This window comes from Brachycentrus maculatus, unplaced genomic scaffold, assembly GCF_059751285.1.
Source record: "Brachycentrus maculatus isolate JH-2025_06_01 unplaced genomic scaffold, ASM5975128v1 h1tg000250l, whole genome shotgun sequence".
NCBI lineage: Eukaryota > Metazoa > Arthropoda > Insecta > Trichoptera > Brachycentridae > Brachycentrus > Brachycentrus maculatus.
The window spans coordinates 491,618-513,163 of NW_028281001.1; the positions used below are offsets into that span (position 1 = coordinate 491,618).

The 21,546-nt window shown below is 27.9% G+C and overlaps 1 protein-coding gene across 3 annotated transcripts in view; it reads right to left on the reverse strand.

Moving 5' to 3' along the window:
• Nucleotides 1-19,041, reverse strand: part of LOC148306142 (zwei Ig domain protein zig-8-like) — a 353,698-nt gene extending 334,657 nt beyond the window's left edge. For all 3 annotated transcript variants that reach the window (XM_088265555.1, XM_088265554.1, XM_088265553.1), the window contains exon 1: nucleotides 18,464-19,041. In XM_088265555.1, coding sequence (XP_088121681.1) covers nucleotides 18,464-18,602 — 139 coding nt within the window. In that variant the 5' untranslated portion in view covers nucleotides 18,603-19,041. The remainder of the gene's footprint in view (nucleotides 1-18,463) is intronic.
• Nucleotides 19,042-21,546: the final 2,505 nt, after the last annotated feature.

The window sequence follows — 21,546 nt, forward strand, 5'->3', positions numbered from 1 at the left end:
TATTTATTCTCAAGTTTAAAGCAAATCAATTACGAAAAAGCTTTTACACAAATTAAAAATAAATAGAGCTTCCTGTATATTTACAAACATGGGTACACAGAACGAGCTTTCAAACTGCGTTACAATAAAACACAATATGTTATCCACTTCATTTAAAAAGGAGCGAAAGGTCGAAGCGAATTCAGGAAGAACAAGAATGTAGGGTGCTGTGGGATTCCTAGTGAGCACAGTCATTTGCAAAATTACCCTTTCAACTTAAAGACTAGTCAGGTAAATGATTGCATCTTTGTATTTAAGGGTAGTTTTCCTCGGAAAACCTTAGTTGAATGGGATTTTCTTATTTTTCTGGAAATAAATACCAGCATAAGACCAACTCCATTCACAAAAAACTCAATGATTACAATTTTCACTCTTTATCTAATATAATGCTCCAATGTAATTACATTTTTTTAAATATCTTGTATAAATTCATTGATTTCACTTTGTGTTAAAATCTATTTATTTTTTAATTAAGTTTTACTTGGTAAATACATACCACTTTTTCTTCGAAAAAATTGTCAAAATAGATTTTATGATAAAGTGGTATTTACTTACGTAAAACTTAAAGTGAATAAAAATCAAAATTTTATATTTATATTTTAAATATGATTTTAATATTCCGTATTAATTAACATTTTTCACTTTAGTTTTTCATTTCTCATTTTTCAACGGAAGGCTGATCGCCTTTCCTTCATGTGTTAACGATCAATATAACACTGGGTTAATATGAAACAGTGCTCTATGCACCATTGAGATACGGATAGAGGTTTGAAGAAGATATTTAAAGCATTGTTAACTTTGTGGTATTGTGATATAACTCTCGTCTTATCATTCATCGTTCACTTTGTATATCGGATCAATTGTAAACTGTAGTCTACAGTTGATCTGATGAAATAGTTATTCCGAAGCCGGTAGGTGTGAAGTAAAGTTTTGAAGTGAACGAACCCAGATTATGAACAAAGTTTTCTACCCACCTTAAAAATCTAAGATATATTTCTGTGATCTTGTTTGACCTAAATAATTTGAATTTAAAATAAATATCTATTACATTAAAAAAATACTAAAACACACTTTTCTTGTAATTACTAAAACATACTTTACCCAAATAATAAAACTGTATATTTTTTAAACAAATGAAAATTAAAAATCGTACTGTACTACAGATAATTATGGTTAAATAAAAATTCCTTAAGCTAGATTTTTGATCTTTCTAATGTCCAGTTAAGCATTAACGTTTTTCATAAGACTTTTGGAGTAAGTTTAGCAGTATAGAAAAATATAATCGTATGTTTATGGTATTCTGAATATTTCAGTCACTATAAAGGCCTTTTTTAATATTAGACGCCCAAAATTTGGGCGAAAAAAATCACGCTTACTCAACAAAATGGTAGTAGGTTAAACCAAAAAATATAATTTGTTCACTAAAAATTTTTTTGACGAATCTAGAACACGAAACCGTTTCAAACATAAAAGAAATATTCGAACCCATATTTTATGGATTCGTTTTACTTCTAAGGTTTATGAACACACTAACAGTATTAACAAAGAAACGCGTACTTTAAGCGATGAGTTGAATTTTCACGTAAATAATGTTACCTACCGATTGTATCGCCTGATATTTATTGGGTATTAAATTAGTTCTCTTTGTTAAGCGTAAGGAAGTGTAGTTTTTAAAAGGTTCTTTTCAAATTTGATAAACGAAATAACATTTTTATAGAAATGTTACAAATTTTGAACTCCGATGTATATTTTTGAAATTGCTTGTACTTATTTTTTATATATATTTACAACATTTTTATGGTATTCCTGAATTAATTCAAAGCTCATAAAATTAAATCCCTTTCAAAAATAAAGTGCATTAATACCTTTCAAAATGTATGCAATAAATAAAATCAATAATGGGCAAAATGCTGTACGTTACACAAGTACGTACATAAAATAATCATTTAAGCCAGCCAAATTCAAAAGTCAGCCCTGCAATATTAAAACATCGATCTCCTTTCGTGTAAATACGATAAATACTTCGTTTCAATGGACACACCAATAATATTTAACAGTTATTTGAGTAAATATTTTTCTTGTTTCCATACTTTAATAATAAATGATTTTATGATAATTGTGAATTTGTGAAAGACAAATAATAGACGTGTTCTAGTGATATTGTTGGAAACCTATGTTCAGAATTCCCTGGACCAAAAGACTAATATTTTCATATAAAAATGGTATTTTAGATGATAGACTTTCTTCCATCTATCTACGACTAGTCCCTCAGTTTTTTGGACACTTAATACAAAAATGTTTTTAGGTTAAGAAGAAAGAATGGTCATGACCTTCAGCGATGAGGATAAAGACGGATAATAAAAGATATATTGAAATCTCAGCAAAGATGAGAATAATACTGGTACAATTTAGCATTTATCTGCACAAAATTAAGACACATTCAAAATGTTGTTTGAATAGGCTAATGTTTAGTATTTTTTTTTATTGGATATTGTTGATAAATTTATAATTTAGTACGTTTTTAATAACATTGTTGTATTTGAGGAGTTAATTAGATTTTGGGTTTATTTATCAGTAGGTACAATATAATTAGCTTTCATCAAAACCAACCAAACATAACAGTACTATTAATTACTATCCACAGAGTTCAGGATCTATCGGATTTGTTATTAATAGAAATTAATATCAACTATTGTTGTCTATCTGTATGTTATAGACTGTTATAACAGTAGACTGTTAATACATATATTATATAAATTTCTAAGTGCCTTCCTATCTTAACAAATGTATAACCTAACAGTTTAGATAAAGTTCGAAGCAAATAATGTACAAAGCATGGTTAATTGATACAATATTTATTTTAATATTGAAAACAAGAATCTGTATTTGTTGTTTACAAATAATTTCGAGGCAAAATATATAAAAATATATTATCGTTAGTATAATTTTATGTACTTGCCTCGAAATTTTCATTGTATAACAAAAACAGAATTTTCTTTCAAGTATTTGAATATTTGTTGGTATTTTTTTATGGAGAACACAATTAAAAAAAGCGAATCATAGCTTAAAAATATATAAATGAGGTTGTACTATATTTTCAATTCTAATATTGTTCTAATATGTTGTTTATTTTAACTATATGTAACATGCAGATGAAATAATTTAATATTATTCAAATAATGGAAACAACATTTTTTATTTATTGTGCACCGGAAATTTCATCCGCGAAATACTTTTTTTTTAATAAAAGAGAACACAATAAAAAATAACATCTTGGCTAAGATATTCTCGTTGTTGTGTTTAAAGGAATTTTAAAAAGCAGTTTTTTAATTTTTTTCATTAATTGATTCTGTCACATTGTGGTAATATTTATTAATAATTTAAGTTTTACTTAGTAAATACCACTATTTCTTAAAATGCATTTTAACACGTATTTCGATGCATTACGCATCATTTTCAAACATATTTACTATATTTTCAAGTAGTTTATATTCTTGATAAATTAAGATGTAAAAAAAAACGAGTGTATTTTTCGGGGTTTATTTCGTAGATAACCACCAAAAATATATTTTATCGATATTAAAATTTTTAGATTTTTTTTTTTTAGATATTTGCTCACAATGTATAAATACATAAGATTAAAATTGTGATACGATATTTTGTTTACATTGTTGATTTGTATTTTTAAAATTGTAATACGATATTTAGTTTACCTTGTAGATTTGTATTTTTTGTTGGAACTTGAGCACATCATTTACACGGGTTGTTTTAGTTGCGTCAATACATTCTCAGTTCCTTTGTTTCCCTTACAAAACCGCACATCGGTTTTAAGAGTCGATTTAATTCAAATGTTCCTCGTTAACATGTAAATCCTTTAAGCCATATTACATGTTACATGAGAAAGTAACCTAATCAATTTCTAGATACGCTTTACACAATTGCACAAGAATCCTTTATAATGCTCTTAACTCTAGATAATTAAATAAAATAATAATTTTCACAAGTTTTCTTTGAATTAACTAGCGAGGTTCAAAACAAAAACTTATGTTTGATTGATTTTCAAAAAATATTTTCAATATGTGTGTTTGTGTGTATGTGTGAGTAGTTTGATAGTAAAGGAGATTATAAAGTATTGCAATCAAGTTTTGTTTTTTACTTATATTGAATAACTAATTAAACAAAGTATGTATAGTAAAAACAAAGTTAAATTTTAATTAAAAAATGGAAAATCACAAAGTTAGTGCTTCATATATAAATTATACAAAGTATGTATATATTTTTCCGTATTTTTTATCACTTTTGTACAGCCTTTTTACTGTTGAAAGCCCTAAATGCACTCCTAGTTCGTTTTAAAAGCTACTTTTTCTCTTCTGTAAACCTTAAAGTAATATAATCGTCTTTTATAAAAGTAATTCAAGTCACAGTATACACTTATTATCATAGGTACCGTATTGTTTGGCGCATTAAGATTGTGTCGGGTTGTGGTCCCGTGGTTAGTGTCGTGGACTCTTAAGTCAGAGTTTCTCGGTTCAAACCCACGCTACCACAACTTGATACCTATTTCTAATAATGAGCCGCGTAGGCTCTCAGAAATAGAATGAAATTAGAATATTTGTACATGTAATAAAACACTTTCAAAAAAATATGTACAACAAAAATATTTCTCTTTTTTTTTAAAAACTTTTGCTACGCAAATACAATTGCTAAGAATAAGTTAACAAATATTTTTTTTATAATTTATATAAGCTGGAATAAAGAGTTATTATTATTTTTATTATTATATTTGAATCACTTACTTTGTGATTTTCAATTTTAAAATTAAATTGTTACTTTGTTTTAAAATCACTATAAATATATTTATAGTGATTTAAAAACGAAGTTACATTTAAATTATAATAAATTTTTAATCTACATTTATTCTCATTTATTTTCCCTTACGTATGAAATGTATATTTGCGTTTTACCACCTCCTTAAAAATCCATAAGCATTTTTGAGTTATGTGGAAAATCATACTTTCTAAGAAAAAAACCGCATAACAAAAAAATATTTGTAACGGATAAAAATAAATAATAAAATAAATTCATCCTGTCAAATCTGGGTGAATAATGATTTGTCGTATAATGAAAACGAGGATTTGATCTCACCCTCCAGGACCTTACGGTCCCATCAATCTTCCTTAAATAACTTCTTGCTCATCCTTTTTTCTCGTTTGATTTTAACAGCGTAAGACGACACCTATTTTTAATATAAATAAAAATACCCGTCCATATTTTCACAATCCAAACCTTACCTTTTCATGTATCAGTACATTTTCATGGTGACTTTATAATTTTACATTAAAATTCAGCTTAAGGAAAATGTGAAATGAGATTCCAGTGAATTTCGAGAATTTTTTTGTAATTCACGAAATAAAAATTGACTCATTTGAATGCCCTCCACTTACAAATGACACTTTGAATATAAAGAAGAAGAAATTTTGATCTGCAACATTTTGAGAGGAATAAATTTACCCCCTCTTCAAAACATTTTTTCGATTGGTTTTATTTAATATTAATCCATCATATAACTTTTTCAAAATGGATATAATGCCGCAGAAATAAAATGTGTTTTTTTTTTAAATATTTTGTATTTACACTACTGATCTTAATATCCTTTAGTGAATTCAAAATACAAAAATTATTAACTTCCTACTCAGATGCGGTGCGAGTAAAAAAGGATTGATATTTTAGTGACAAATTTAAGGTAAATTTAGGCAAACTTTTTGACTTATATTAAAATTGTACTCCGTAGATGATAGTTTTTAAGCATACTTAAGATAAATCGTTTATCAAACTCTCAATTTATCGGTCGCAACTGAGCGAATAACAGGAATGGGTATCCGTTGTGAAAATTTTAAGACCCTTGTGTATATTTATTTTCACCTGTAGATGAAAACATTTGTAAGTTTTCGACTAGTCGTGTATAATAAAAATAAAACTCATTAGCGGTTAATTACAGGTATTAATTTTTTTTTAAATAATCAACATGTCATTCCACAGTTAGTTAATGATTAATCAATTAAAAATATTTATATATATATATATATATATATATATATATATATATATATATATATATATATATATATATATATATATATATATATATGTATATATATATATATATATATATATATATATATATATATATATATATATATATATATATATATATACACATATATATACATATATATATATAGCATATACATAGCATACCGTTTAATTAAAACCTATGCCTTACTTTTGTGGCCACTTTGGTGTTTATTGTTTCTCTAGGGCTCAATAATACGAAGTAATATGAAAACTAAAACTCGCCAGCACTAATTTTTCAGTGTGTACAGAGATGTGCGGCGATGAATACAAAGTATGGTATATATAACCCTAAGATTGCCAAAACTTCTGTCTCAGTCAAAACCCCATGTCCTTACATTTATTTGCTTTGTTCTTAAAAATAAATATTTTATTTTATTTTTAGAGTGGAAAAACGCAAAGTTACTTCTACTTCACTAATTCCAAAAACCCTGTCAACGCCAAATACTAGTGTCTCTCAATTATACTCAATTATAATCCATATTCTGCATGTATATTATAAAGAGTTTGACGGCCACTTAAACCATGTAATCATTTTTTTAATCTGTAATAAAAAATTATCTTCTCAACAACAACAAAATTTTCATGTTAGAGTCTGTCCGATTCCTCATCATGAATTATTTAATTCATGGTAAAAAACGAATTCACAAAAAAACGTACCACAAAATTACTCCACCCAAAAGGTAACCATTATAATGGTGGTCGCAACATTGGACAAAGGCAATTTATAATTAAGAATGAAGAAGATTACTATGGTCTTTGTTTCCATTGATAAAAAATGACAAATATTAAAAATATAATATTAAATAAGAGACAGCTCTTACCCCCTCTTAATCCTTTTAAACATTCTAAGGACACACCTCTAAAATTTAGACTTAACTTCACATACGGTGTTTGAAAATGATGCGGAATGCATCGAAACCAGTGACACAATATATTTTAATAAAAAAGTAGTTTTTACTAAGTTAAACTTTAATTTTGGATAAAAAATGAATATATATTAGCACAAAGTGACTGCCGAATCAATTAATGATTAATAACCAGATTATCAAAAAAAAAAACAAACTTAGTGCTCTGATTCCTTATTCATCTTAAAATCAAAGAAGGAAACCTACCAATTCTCTTAATTCTAATATTTTATCGTTTTGGAGGTTCATTATCAATTAATGTTCTAGAATGCTGAATTTTTTGCATGCATTTACTTCGTTTTGGTGGGTCTAAGATATAATCTAAATAGTTTTAATAGTTTAAGTTGAACAAACAAATTAAATTCACATTAAATACTTTTTCAATTACGTTGGTACACACAAACTTCTTGTGGATGTAAACTTTTAACTATTATGACGAAACTGAATTGAATTTTATTGAAGGTATTTGAACTTTGAATAAAAACTAATAAAACTTTCTATTACTTTCTCAAAAATATTAAAATGGAATACTTTGCGTAAAGTATTCCCCGATATAACTTTTTTGTCCATAAAAATATTTGATTAATGAATTTCCGTATGGTTTAGGTGGGTTTCATTTAGAATTGATGCCTTTAAAATATCATTTTAAAGGCTATAAATGAAAGTATCGATTTCCAACAAAAAAAACTTACTTTAGTCTTGAAATTTCTTGCATTGTTTTATATGGTGTAATCATGGTGGTACAAAAAATCCATTTTATCTACCTCATTATTCTATAAGAAATTTTATATTTCTCCACGGTTATTTTATTTATTCTTTTATTTTATATTTAAAATTTGAGGACACTGTTACAGAAATGAATATCTGCAAATGTGGAATCAAAAGGCAATATCTACTATTTATATAATAGATAAAAAAATAAAAGTATGAACACAAAAAAATGTATTCCGTGACTTGTATAAACATGTTTCATTAAAAAAAAACACTTATTTTTACCGTAATGGTAGTATCATCTGTTTAACGTCACATCAATACCCGGCTTTTTGATAGCTGCTGTAATATTTAATACCTATAAGCATGGTGAAATTTAACATGAGTATTAGAAACGTGTTTTTTTTTTATTTAACCAGACTCAAACCGTGTATAGCTAGAAAATAATAATAAAACTAAGAATAAATCAAACTATCTTTACAAAATTTTGAGTGTGTCCGAATACTTGATTACAAATCTGGATTAACTCTAATCATAGGACTTAATTTTCAAATTATTTTTGGGCATTATAAATGAATTAAATGGTAAAATTATAAGCTTAAATAATAAAAATTGAAATGATATTTTCTGGCGTTTCTCATGTATGTGATTTAAATCCAGGATTCGAACATCACATACTGATATAAGAGTTTCTGCTCAATAAAAAGCCTATTTTCATCTCACCAATAGATGTCTCTAGTGAAGTTCTTGTGATCCAAGATACAATAATTCTAAATTGGTTCATATATATATAGAACTTCCAAGAATTTGAGAAGTGTGGTTGTCAATTATGGGTAGAATTGGTGAATGTTACACGTGTGTAAAGTGATCACTTAAACCAGCCTATGATGGCCGTCAGTCCCGTAAATGCCCAGACTTCCATATTCTTCTTCATGTTTGATGAGATGTCAAAAAATTACATGAAAACTATCTTTATGTGTTTTCAAGCATAGTTTTGATTTGCAAAAGCCATTGAATTCTTAACATATTTTATTTTAAACATGCAAAAGTGAGTATACTTTTTTATACAAAAATTTTCCATCCAACAAATTGACAAACGAATATGTCAAATCAAATTTGACACCAAACAACTACTAGACATACATGTGCAGGATATGTTCACGTCATTTTGTCAGAAAAAGTACCTACGTCAAAATAAGTTTTCGGTGAAATCTGCCTAAATAAATGTAAAAGACAGGTGTCATTTTTTACAGAAAATAAAAAATAATCGCAAAACTTTAATATGGCAGGTTTTTTATATTCGTCTCATATAAATGTGGTGACTAACAAGTTGTCGGAGTAAGAACCCCCAAGGATTAAAAGGTTCAAAGGGTAAGCAGTACATATTCGTAAACAAGTGAAATAATTTTTGTGACAATATTTTGTGTATCACAACATGACAGAATTTAAAAGTAAACATTCCTTACGGAAGTACGTATATTAAATACTGAAAATCAACACGTAGATATTTACTCAGCGAGACGTAACCTTAGCTCAAGGGAGTGGTATTACGTTTCATTAATATTTAAAAAGGGTAGTTTTATTTTACGAATGTGTATTTATACAAAGGAAATTTTTATTTAATTTATTGTTTATATGAGATTATTTAAAAAAAATTGATAATAAGGAAATGAAGTGATAAATCTTTGTTCATGTGAATAATTTAAAAAAATCATAGTCTTTCATAATCAAGTACATATAACAAAACAAAACTATAAAACGTTTTCCCGTTCATTTTATTCATACAGTGACTAGGTTTCATCATTACTAGCATCATAAGAGTCGTCACATCATCAGTCTGATGATATTGGTAGCGACGAAACCCACCCACTAGTTTAATAAAATGAATATGGAAAAAACGATATACTTATTTTATTATATGAAATTCAACTGCATTTTTTATAGTATTCCACTGATAAATAATATAAATAAATAAATCTTGTAAGTTCAGTTAGCATGAGCAAATAAATTCAACAAACGAGACCATGACCATAACCACAGCAGGATAGATCACGTTTCTAATGTACATTCAGTACATGAGATCATTAAAACCCTCTTGGCTTGGTGTATTCTACTTTTTTATCTTTTACGTATATGTATGTACTAATGTGTATCTATATGTCTATAAACTCGTTTATTTATAAACATGTATGAGTTTGTATGTGTTTGTTTGCAAGAACATATATGTAAATATGTTTATTTTATGCTTACTTTTATTTATTTTTATAGGATTTTTTTGTAATATTTACGCCATATAAACCTTAATTAAAAAGGCAAAAGTAAAAATGTTTTATTCGTAATAAAATCCCTAAAGCATAGATCCAAAACCTGAATATGAGACCTTAATTTTATACCTAAATGATACAGCATATCATTTTAATTTTTAAATGTTAGGTACATCAAATGTTAATGCTTAATTCAACAACTACCCCAGTTCACCGCAAATTCAACATTTTGATGTAACACGTTAATATTTTAAAGCCATGAATTTTGTAACGCGGGGCTACATCCGTTTTCAATATCAATTATTTGAGTAAAATACACGGAGAAAGTTTCCTGTAAAAACATTGACAAACAATGTGGAATTGGCCGAATCCGGGCCTACTTTTATCGCTGAGCCAATCCATTACCAAGTTACACATGATTAAGGATCTTCTTTCGAAAACCCTTTAAGGACAATTAGTCAGGGCGCAAACCGCGTTCTTTGACAAAGTTATCCTTCAGAACCGAGGAGGAAGAGAAATTGAATTACTCAGAAATCTTAGCTTAATGCCCATCCACTTACCGTGGAGAATGAAGGTTGGCTTTTATTCCTTGGTTTATCGATGGGTCGATCAGAAGTGGAAGGATGCTAGCTGTACCCACGAAGAGATCTCATCCGATTAGCCGAACCAATATCCATTATTAATTTGTCGGGCTTACTGAAGCAACCCGACCCAAGTTTACTAGGTAAATTCAGTCTTCCGGTAATGCTGGAAAATCTTTTGACAAAACTTCCCTGCGTAATGATTGCTCGGCACAAACATTTGATTTGTGTATAAGTCCGCTCAAACACAAAACGAAGGGCCTTTTTATCTCCCTACCACAGATTAATGAATTATTGAATGTGTACTCGTCTTAAAATTACACTCAAACTCAATTGAATTTCATTTGTAAGGCTAGCTCGGATATCACATTTGGTTTCCATGGATAAAAATAGCAAACATGCACGTATAAAAAATGTATTAGATGTTTTGAGTTTGTGCTTATCAATGTATAAACGCTCTAACTGATCCAACGAACAAGTGAAAAAACGGATTCTCGTATGTCAAGCATGGTTTATGACTTTTCTTCTAACCACCTCACAGTACTGTACTACTGATACTTTGATGTTATTATTAAATTGAATATTTTAAATATATAATAGACAAGCAAAAAATAGGAGTAATTTACGAGAATGTATGAGGAGATGCATGATGTAGAAAAAGCAAATAAAATTTGCAAAGCGATGAAGTATCGTATATATTTATAAAATTTTGACTGTTTCCAAATACTTGTTCACAAATGAGAATTTTCTCCACTTAGGGGTTATTTTTACATTTCTATATCTTAACAAACATGAAAAAGGATATAAAATTCTGGGTTTTTACAGTGCTTATAACCTCTCATAGACAGGTTAAGTGATACTATTTGCCTACTTCTGCGAGGAAGCGGCGTATTGGTTAGTAAACATTATCTACATAACATCATCTTCATACCTTATCCGCACCCGATACTGCATAGGGCACTGCATCATATTAACGAAGCGTTGATTGATTGCTAAGCCATGAAGAAAAGGTGATCTGCCCTCTGCTTTAGGTCCAGGGTAATATTCAATAAATATTAGGGTGTTTATTCACTAATATTTATTTTACCCCGTGGGAATCAAGCCCGGGACCTCAAGCACGGTAGCTAAACACGCTGACCATTACACTATGGAGGCTGATAATTTTTTCATCCACAATTATACATGCACAACTTCAATTGCTTCAATTCTTATCGGTTTCCTTAGTTTATCGAGAGAATTTTATTTGCAAATAATTTCGCTCAAAAGTCTCAAAATTATGCATTTTTATAACGGCGCAACTTTCAGATTTCGCTGCATATATTTTCGTTATGAAACGGGCTCCTTTGAATGCACTTTATTGCATTGCGGAGGCTATTGTGTGCATCTGCTCCACCCCTTAACCGCGAAATGTCTTCCCTCGTCTCGCGCTGAATTGCAAAATTTGCAAACAAATATGTTTATTCTTTTGAACCTTTTGAGGGTAGCGAATATGACAAATTTATTCATTTTTATTATCCAATGAATAAACTATGATTAGATCCATAAATTCCTTTTATTTTCCGAACTAAAATTTATATGATTTGGTATGAGGTGGTATGGATATGTGACACGAATGGATAATGAGAGAATGACTAAGAAAGTATATTCAGTAAATGTGAACGGGAGAAATGAACGAAGACGGTAAAAAAACCTTGGCACGACCATATCCATCAGAACCTAAAATTTGGTAGCACCAAAAGTCAAATGTAAACGGAGTGCATGTATGACTAGATGTATAGATGTGAATGAAGCTAGAACATGACATACATGTCAGGAAGACGTGTGTGCCGTTCTATCCTCTTTGTCTAATTCTGCAGAGAAACGGCGAGATGGTAGGAGGAGTAGAATTTAATTCACTGTCTCACTCAAATACACACACAAGCTCACTCACTTTATCATTAATTAATTCGACAAATCATGATGATATCTTTCCATTTTTAAATAAAATTTTACTTAGTTAATAATATTTTTCTATATTTTGTCATGTTTCAACGCTCTCATGTCTCAAAATGGATTTTTAATAAAAATAGTATTTATCAAGTAAAAGATAACTTTTAAATAATATTTGTATTTGAATGTTAAAAATCTTCATCACTTGGATACAAAGGGATTTTGTTCTTTCTTACTCTTTTTTAAATGGTGAAGGTTTTTCATAATCGAATACTGAATGAAGATAAATATGACGGTGAGTTCCAAATTTAACGTTTGAAGATAAATTTTGCTATAATATTAAGATGTGCTTTAGTTTAAAATACGTTTTTCAGATCCACGGGTATCGTCCGTAACTGCTGAACTGGCTATTTAGTACACAAAAGTGATGAAATAAACCATTTCACTTTTTTCAAATACGCAAAAAAAAACAAATATTTTTCAATCGTAATCCTTAAGAAACCCCATTTTACGAAAAGTCTCTTGACTCGGCTTCTTTCAAGGCGGAAATATAAAATATCATTCCCAGTTTTCTTGGAATTCCCAAACACGTTTTTCCCTTCCATTAAAAAATCATCGCCATTTCTTCCATATGACACTTTTAAAAATCCTTATGAATTCCTCGAAATAAAGTGTCACTCAAATAAATAAGATGGTTTCGGAGAAAACTATCAACATCCATCTCTCACCAGCCTGGGAGGTCTTTATATGTCCCGTATATAGGGAGAATGCTGAATCATTGAAAATGGTATTTCCTTTCTCAAATATCAGATTTATAAAACTTCTCATACGTTTAATTTTTTTTTGAAATGTTAAATTTATTTTAAATGTTTATTTTCCAATTCAGAGATTTTTTTGTACGAAGGTACTTTGTTTTTGTTTGCAAATACAGATTTTATAAAACATGACCAATGAAAAAAACATATAAAAGCCTTCAAAGGCTTTACCCATAGTGAAGTTTTTTTTTATCAACGTTGATTTTGTAAAAACTTTTTTGTAAATAACACAAACGTAACGAATATTTTATGAATTTTATTAAAAAATTGTAAAACATCAAAAATGAAATAAGGCATTTCAAAACTCTACACAATATGATGTTGTTTAATATTTTACATAAATGGCTCAAAACACTCAATTTATTTCGAGTACTTAACGACTACGTATTTATCATATTCGATATTTATTTTTTTAAATAAAATATTTCGTTAGTTCTTAAACAGACATAAACATTATGAGCTCAAATAAAAATACTTGACTTAAAGAAACGACGAATATCATCCAAAAATATAACTAGGATGCGATAAAGCATTAATTAAGGCCAAAACATTTGAGTGAAACATGTTAATTAGGTTGTCTCAGGCTTTTGATTATTTTTTTTAATTTTTAAGTTTCAAATTATTTTACTTATTTTTGTATAGTAATTTAATCATTTATTATATTTACCGTGACTCTTTCAGCCACTAATAAAGGCTGGAAATCCTAGTAAGGCGTTATTTAACTAAAACATACAATTCTCTTATCCTTATTCATTGCCGAAGAAATATTAATTGAATACACAAACGAGCATTTTTAAGGCAAATACCTAAATATGAAAAATTCGCTTTTTTTCTTATGATATGTATTTTTCTCCTAAAACAACATTTATTATTTATAGCTGTCTAGAAGAGTAGGTACCTGAACATAAATTTTCTAAACGTCAGCTTTCGTTTACTTCTTTCTATATACGACTCAGAGAGGGTTAAATTCCGTGTTCCAAATATATTTCATATAAAACAAAAGGCTTTCCAAGGGTCGTATGTTATATATGTTTGGAAATCGTGAAATTTTTAGGGGTTAAAAATAAAATATCTAATCTGTAATTAGTTCTTCTTCTTCTTCATCTTCAATATTATTTCATATTAAAATTCACCTTATTATTTGCGAAACACTCCCCAATGTTGTTTCCAATGACGTATCCCCATTGAAAGTTTTAATAGAACTTTCATGACTAAATATATTTTAATTATATTATATATATTCATTTTTAATTTAAATTTTACTTAGTATCATTAACAAACACCGTAATAATGCGGAATGCACCGAAACACGTGTCACAGTAGATTTAAAATAAAGTGATATTTACTAATTAAAACATGAATTAAAAATAGATTGATTTAACCATAAAGTGACTGCCGAATCAAGTGATAAAATATTTTCTCTCATAATTTTTTTAAACGATTATTGTAATATATTTTTGTTAAATATTTTTATTATTATTTAATAATGATACTGGTTTTTAGTAAAATGTGAAAACTTAATAAGATAATAATGTCTGCAAAAATTGAAGACCCCTGAAAAGAGGTTTTATATAAATAATATAATATGGGAGGAGTAGAAAATACTTAATAAAATATCAAATATTGGAATATTTTTTCAAAGATTAGAATGAGTCCTTCTCCGTGGTATAATGATTAGCGTGTTTAAATACCGTGCTGGAGGTCCCAAGTTCGATTTCTAGGAAGGTGAAAGTAATATTCGTGATTTTACACTCTAATATTTATTTAATACTTCGCCGAAACGGTCACTGAAGCGCAGGAGTGATTAACTTTAATTCATATAAGTAATGATCAAGATAATACTGCATCAATACGGTGCAGTGCTCTATTCACCATTGGGTGTGGATAGATGTCAAAAGAAAAAGAAGAATAGGAATGAGTAATCATTTGTTCAAAATAACGTGAAATATTAACGAAATGGCAATACAGTAAATTATTTTGAATTATGATTTATATTATCCACTGACACTTCGTGATGGAATTGCATTTTTAATTTATTATTAGATTAAAACCAATATTTTTAGCTTTTCCACTTTTTTATTTGACCAGCGACCGGGTTTCGTCGTTACCGACATCATCAGACTGGAGACCCAGTCTGATGATGTCAGTAACGACGAAACCCGGTCGCTGGTCAAATAAAAAAGTGGAAAAGCTAAAAATATTGGTTTTAATCTAATAATAAATTGAATTATGAATCAGAAAGCACTTAGCCATGGGTCATTTTTTACATTATCGGCTATAATAAATACTGTTTAAACTTTATTTTTTTTAGTTATTTATGGATCTTTTTTTCATTGAAAGATGTGTCCCTTTTTTCTTAAAAAATATATTGCTCTTACGATTTTGATAAATGATTGAAAATTTTTTTTTTCAATAAGTATATATTTAGTATACAAATATTACTTTCGAAAACGTATTTTTTCTGATTTGCTTTTTTGTACAGTATGGTTTAAAGACGCAAAAAAACAAGGCTTATTTATTCAAAAGCGTCAATCGATGTTTTAAAAGGTTTTCTTGTACATAAGATAATAATGGGTTGCTTCCACGCATATTATTTACGTGTTTATCAAATAAAATATTAACGTAAACGTAAGCCTCTCGAAGCATCGAAATAGCGTATCGTGAAATTTTGTGGTTATAACGAAAACAAAGCAAATCTAAAAATCGGAATATTTAAATTATGTCATAGAAATCTATAAAGCCTTTCTTGGGTTTACGATTGAATAGTCCACGGTTTTTCTAGACCAAAAAAAAGATGATGTGTTTAACAGCACACAGTTTTATTTATGAAAATGCTTTATTTCAAAACTTTTAAAACATGTTGTTAAACTTTTAATTACATAAATTAAGATCAAAGAAATAAATTAAAGCTTTCACAGTATTTTGACACATTTTTCGATGCATGTCGCATCATTAACAAACATTAAATTTATAATGATGCTCATTACGGTGTTTGATAATGATGCAGAATGTATCAAAATACGTATCGTAATAAATTTTATGAAATAATAGCATTTTTACCATGATAAATAAAAATAAAAATGGGTGGATATTACCAAAAACTGACTGCCAAATCCGATACTGAAATCATATTTACTTAAATTTGCTTCATCAGTCAAATTCCTAGATTAAAATTCCATTCATAAAAAAATGGTCTGTAGTCTCGTGGTAGATGTCGCGGACTCTAAAGTTAAACTATATTGATTCGAGCTCTACTACATCTTATTTATAACCCCTATTTTTAATAACGGGCCTCTCAGATCACCGAAAATAGTATTAGATTTGTGAATGTAATAAAAACGAAAATCTCTTTAAAAATAACAAAAAAAAAGTAAAAATAAAATTTAATTTTCATGGGAATATTTACATATGTACAAGAATTTATTAATTAATTCATGAAAGTTTAGCATCAGTAAAGAATTATTCTAAAAAAAAAAACAAATTCCCTAAATTATGTCGGATCCCTGTTTTCCTGGTGCTATATTCATTATTCCGTGAACGTTCCATTCCTGGAATTCATCCTTCGAGCGAAATCCTCCGTCATATTCCGTAATGAGAAAAACCGCATGTTTTTGGAGGGAAAATCCATAATTTCTCGCGCATATTGCTGCGATGATTTCAAATTCAAACCGGGCAACGATGTGAATGCCTAATCAAATCACTTTGTATCAACGCCTTCAAAAATATGCATTGAAAAGAAAAATATTTGTTTTTCTTAGTATTTTTTTTTACACAAATAATTTTTTAAAAGGAATACATAATGTTTAGAATAACAAGACCTCAACTGTCTCATAAACAACAAAATCTAAAAATAAGATTTATATCTAATCCTTATTTTTATATCCTATCAGCTTTGATAAGAGAACTGATATCAATACACGGAATATAAACCCCTAAAAATAGTTTTAGCATCTGAACAATCGTAAAATATCCTAAACAAAATATTTTCAATGTATTAGATTTATTGATTGTATCAAAGTTAAATGATAAATTAATTTTAATTAATTGTATAAATACTGCATTTGTTATTTTTGATAAATATCGATCAAATTTATGTTAACCCTTAAAAACTGAAATATGTAAAGGAGACAAAATGATGTTGTTTTCAAAATATAATATCAAAAAAGTTCACATTTATATATTTACTTTATACTCCTCAATCTCCCTAACACTTAATATTTCTTCATATAATGATGAACGCGGTTTGAAAATAACTCTTCAACTTTATATATTTTTAAATGAAAGCAGTGTTTCATTGATGTTATAACAGTATATAATTTTATGATTCGACACCATAACACTACTTGTGCACATAAACACATAAGTTATTTGGGCTCAAATCTAAGAGAAATGACAATAACATACATGACTTCATCGCAAAAAATACACAAAAATCAGGACAATGACAAAACAGGAAATTACTTTTTTTTTCTGTGCAAACGTATTTGTGCTTTGTAAAATAGTTTAAAAATTTGCAAATCCGTGTATTTGTCATTTATTTTTGGTAGCTTGTGCCTCTTTCCTACTTACTTTTCATTTAGAGCTTTCCCTACAAGGAGTCTAAGTTTTAATCGAAATATACTCGTATACATTCTCCCTTGACTTTGAAGATTTTGGAACCAACTTTACCGATACACTATTTTATTTTTCACAGTTATCCATTTTGAATAGCTTCCAGAAACCTCAAAAATTAAGTTTTTTCTAAAATCCGTCTACGAGTTTTAGAAGAAAAAGTTTTTTTTTCACAAAATAAAGATTAAATGTTTACATTTTTTTTATTTTCTGTGATAAAATAAGAAACATATTATTGTAAGAAATATGATTTTCAATTTCGAGCCTGCCTTTGAGGCGAATAAAATAATGTTAGTGAATTTAAAATATCACAATTTTCACAGAATTATCATACATCTTAATTTTATGTAAAAAATTTAATATTTGTTTTTTTTTAAGGACTAAATTAAGAGTTTTCTTTACAAAGTTTAATTTAATTTAATTTAAAATCTCAGAAAATATTATGTGGGCATAGTATAATATAACATTCTTACCTCCACTAATTGGCAAGGATGTCGACGCCAGGACGCAGTAGTACTGAAAGATGATTGCAAAGAAGATCCTTAATCTGGTTATACCAAAGTGATGTGGTGACGTCACAGGGTGTGACCATCTTCTCCGCTTAGTCGCCATGGCAACTAAACTTTGCGCACTTTATTTCACACACATCAAAAAAACACTTTCAATTACGACTGTGAACAAAACACAGTTAACAATTTATGAGTTTTAAAAAAATCACACCATTTTACGCGCTATTTATATAAAGTACAACACGTTAAAATTGTATTTCATTTTTTATTAATTTTTTTTTAAAGTATTTTAAAGTACTTTACTTTACTTATAAATTAACTTTTGAACTATGAAAAAATCTTACACAAGTGATTAAAATCACCAATTTACACAACTGTTTATGGGTGTTTTACTATAAAGTTTGAGAAATATTGTATTTGTTTTACTGTTCCACGTCACTTCTCGCGATTATTATAATTGAATCCACGTGTTGGAGAAATGTTAGAAACTTCCCGGCCTTCAATTCCATATAGGATTCCTAAAATGATTGATGACTTCTCATTCCGGCTTTCCCGTTTGTCTGAAAATAAAGAAAAATAAAACTATTATACAGGATGGTTCCAAACAACTCCTACTTTTAGTTGAAAACAAAAGATTAACAATCACGATTTAAAGATAGTGAAAGAAATGAAATTTAACTCGTTTATAGGCACAAATATTTTTGAAACATAAGAAAATAACATTAACCGATACATTTCAGTAACTTTTACAAACATAAAATAAATAAATAAATATTGAATAAACACGTTTTTATATCTGGGTGAAATATTTAACTCTTTGAACACATAAAAAAGTTACGAATTTTTTAACACAAATATTACCTAAAATATGAGTAGTAAACCATTTTTTAAAGTAAAAGAATATATAATATGCCAAAAAAGAATATACGTATTTTTAATTAGTGCTAAAAAATATCTGGTTTAATAGAGATAAAAATAGCTAATAAAAACTTAATGGAAACTTCAATTATGACTGCATTATTTTTGGACGATGTTAAATTTATATGTATTTTAGTAGTATTTAAATAATATTTTATATGAGAATGTGGAAAAAAGCTTAAAAACAATCACCGATAGATCAAGTCACCGATACCAAAATAAAGTTAACGTTATACTAAATTTTATAACTTCGATTGAAATGAGAACTTTAAAACGATATGTACTTTTACAAAATACATGGATTTTTTGTAATCACTCGGAAAATAAATTTAGAAAACTATCTTTTGAAAGAAAAATACTAATAAAATATTTATAATTATTCACATTTTACGGCATAATTATTATGCAAATGGCCTCATTCTCACGCACGTAGAAATACGTAAATTACGTTTAAATAATAATTCAAAAACAATTATATATTTAAACTTTTTTTAAAACTTTTTCATAGTTCACGGCTCTTTCCTAAAATAAAATGTAATTTAAAAATGTAGTTTTTTATACACCTTGTTTAATGGACATTATAATAAAAACGTTCACGTATTACGATATAAATAACTCATTTTATTTCCCACATCAGCGAAAAGGTAATGTGAAAATTATTCATTCTTGCTGTTGTGTGAATAAGGGTTACTTTGCACGCTTTGATATCAAAAAGCAATTTATTTAGAATACAACGCAATATGTCATTACCAACCCTGGAAAGAAGAGGTTCATTTTATTTATTTTTTGTATAAAAATAGCGGTTTTTCATGGTCATTTAAATAACGCTATTGGGGTACATAATTTAGTAGGTTTAAATTTAAGATGTGGATAATTTTAACACGAAAAAAATTATAACATTCACTAACAACAATAACAAATATGGTTTGAATTCTACCAAATCGAATAGTTTTGGCGCATAGTCATTTTGTAGAGAAATTGATTTTGAAACATTTGAATGATTTTAAAATGTCTTTATTTAAAGTTTTTGTGATATCATTTTATTTCAGGCAAAAAATAAAAAAATAAAAATTATAAGTTTGCTTATATTTAAAGCAAAAACTTTTATGGGCGCCACAAAATAAAACATTCTCCAACTCATGTATATTATGAAATCTCAATTTAAATATTTTCATGTAAAAAAAAATTGTATCCAATTCTTTGTCCACAAATATTAGTTTTATGCACCTGAGGGACTGTTTTTAACATTATTTTATTTCTGTAAAGAGAGGATGTAAAGATGAGGTAGTATGAATGTTAATTAAGACGTCGAATGGTGAATTCGCAATGTTGAAAGTGAATTCACAATGTTGAAAGTGAATACGAATGACAAATCAGCTTTTAAAAAAATTGTAGTTGTTGAGTCGATTTTTTAAAACAATTTTGTTATTCGTATAAGAAATTAAGAAGAAACGAAAAGGCCAGATTTTACTGGTAAAATACATATTTTTCAAAAAAAAAAATTTTCACCTTTATTAATGCATCAAAGGTTTTGAAGTCACTGCAATTTTTATAAGTGGTTTATAAAGCTTTTCTCCTTGTAATAAATGATCATACTAAAAGGTAAATTTTGTATTCACTTATTTACTTTATAAATGCAAAGACCCCTAATTTAAAATGCTTTTGGTTTATTTACTCAGCTTTCATGAAAAGGCTAACATTTAATTTCTGAAAAACCGACGTTTCATAATTGGCATACGCCTGATTGTTTGGAAAGGGTATCAATGGAAAAGAAATTTGGAAAGGAGGAGTTGTTTTCAAAATTCGACGTCTCATTAAAAAAAATGAAATTTTCGTGTTTAAATAAAATCCAGACGTTTTTTTTGCTTCGTCTGAAAGAATTTTCAGACGCAGACTTTATTTTTTTCAATGTGAAAAAAAAGAAAATATGATGATTGTCATACTCTTTTCCAAACATCTCAACTAGAAATATCAAACTTATTTTTATGATAATGATCTCCCTTCGTACTTATTGGTACACATATTTTTAAAAACCAGATATATAAAAAGGTACTAAACTAAACAAGATGTATGTATATAAAGTAACTTGGAATCAATTCTAATATTCAAATGAAATAAAATCAATTTGT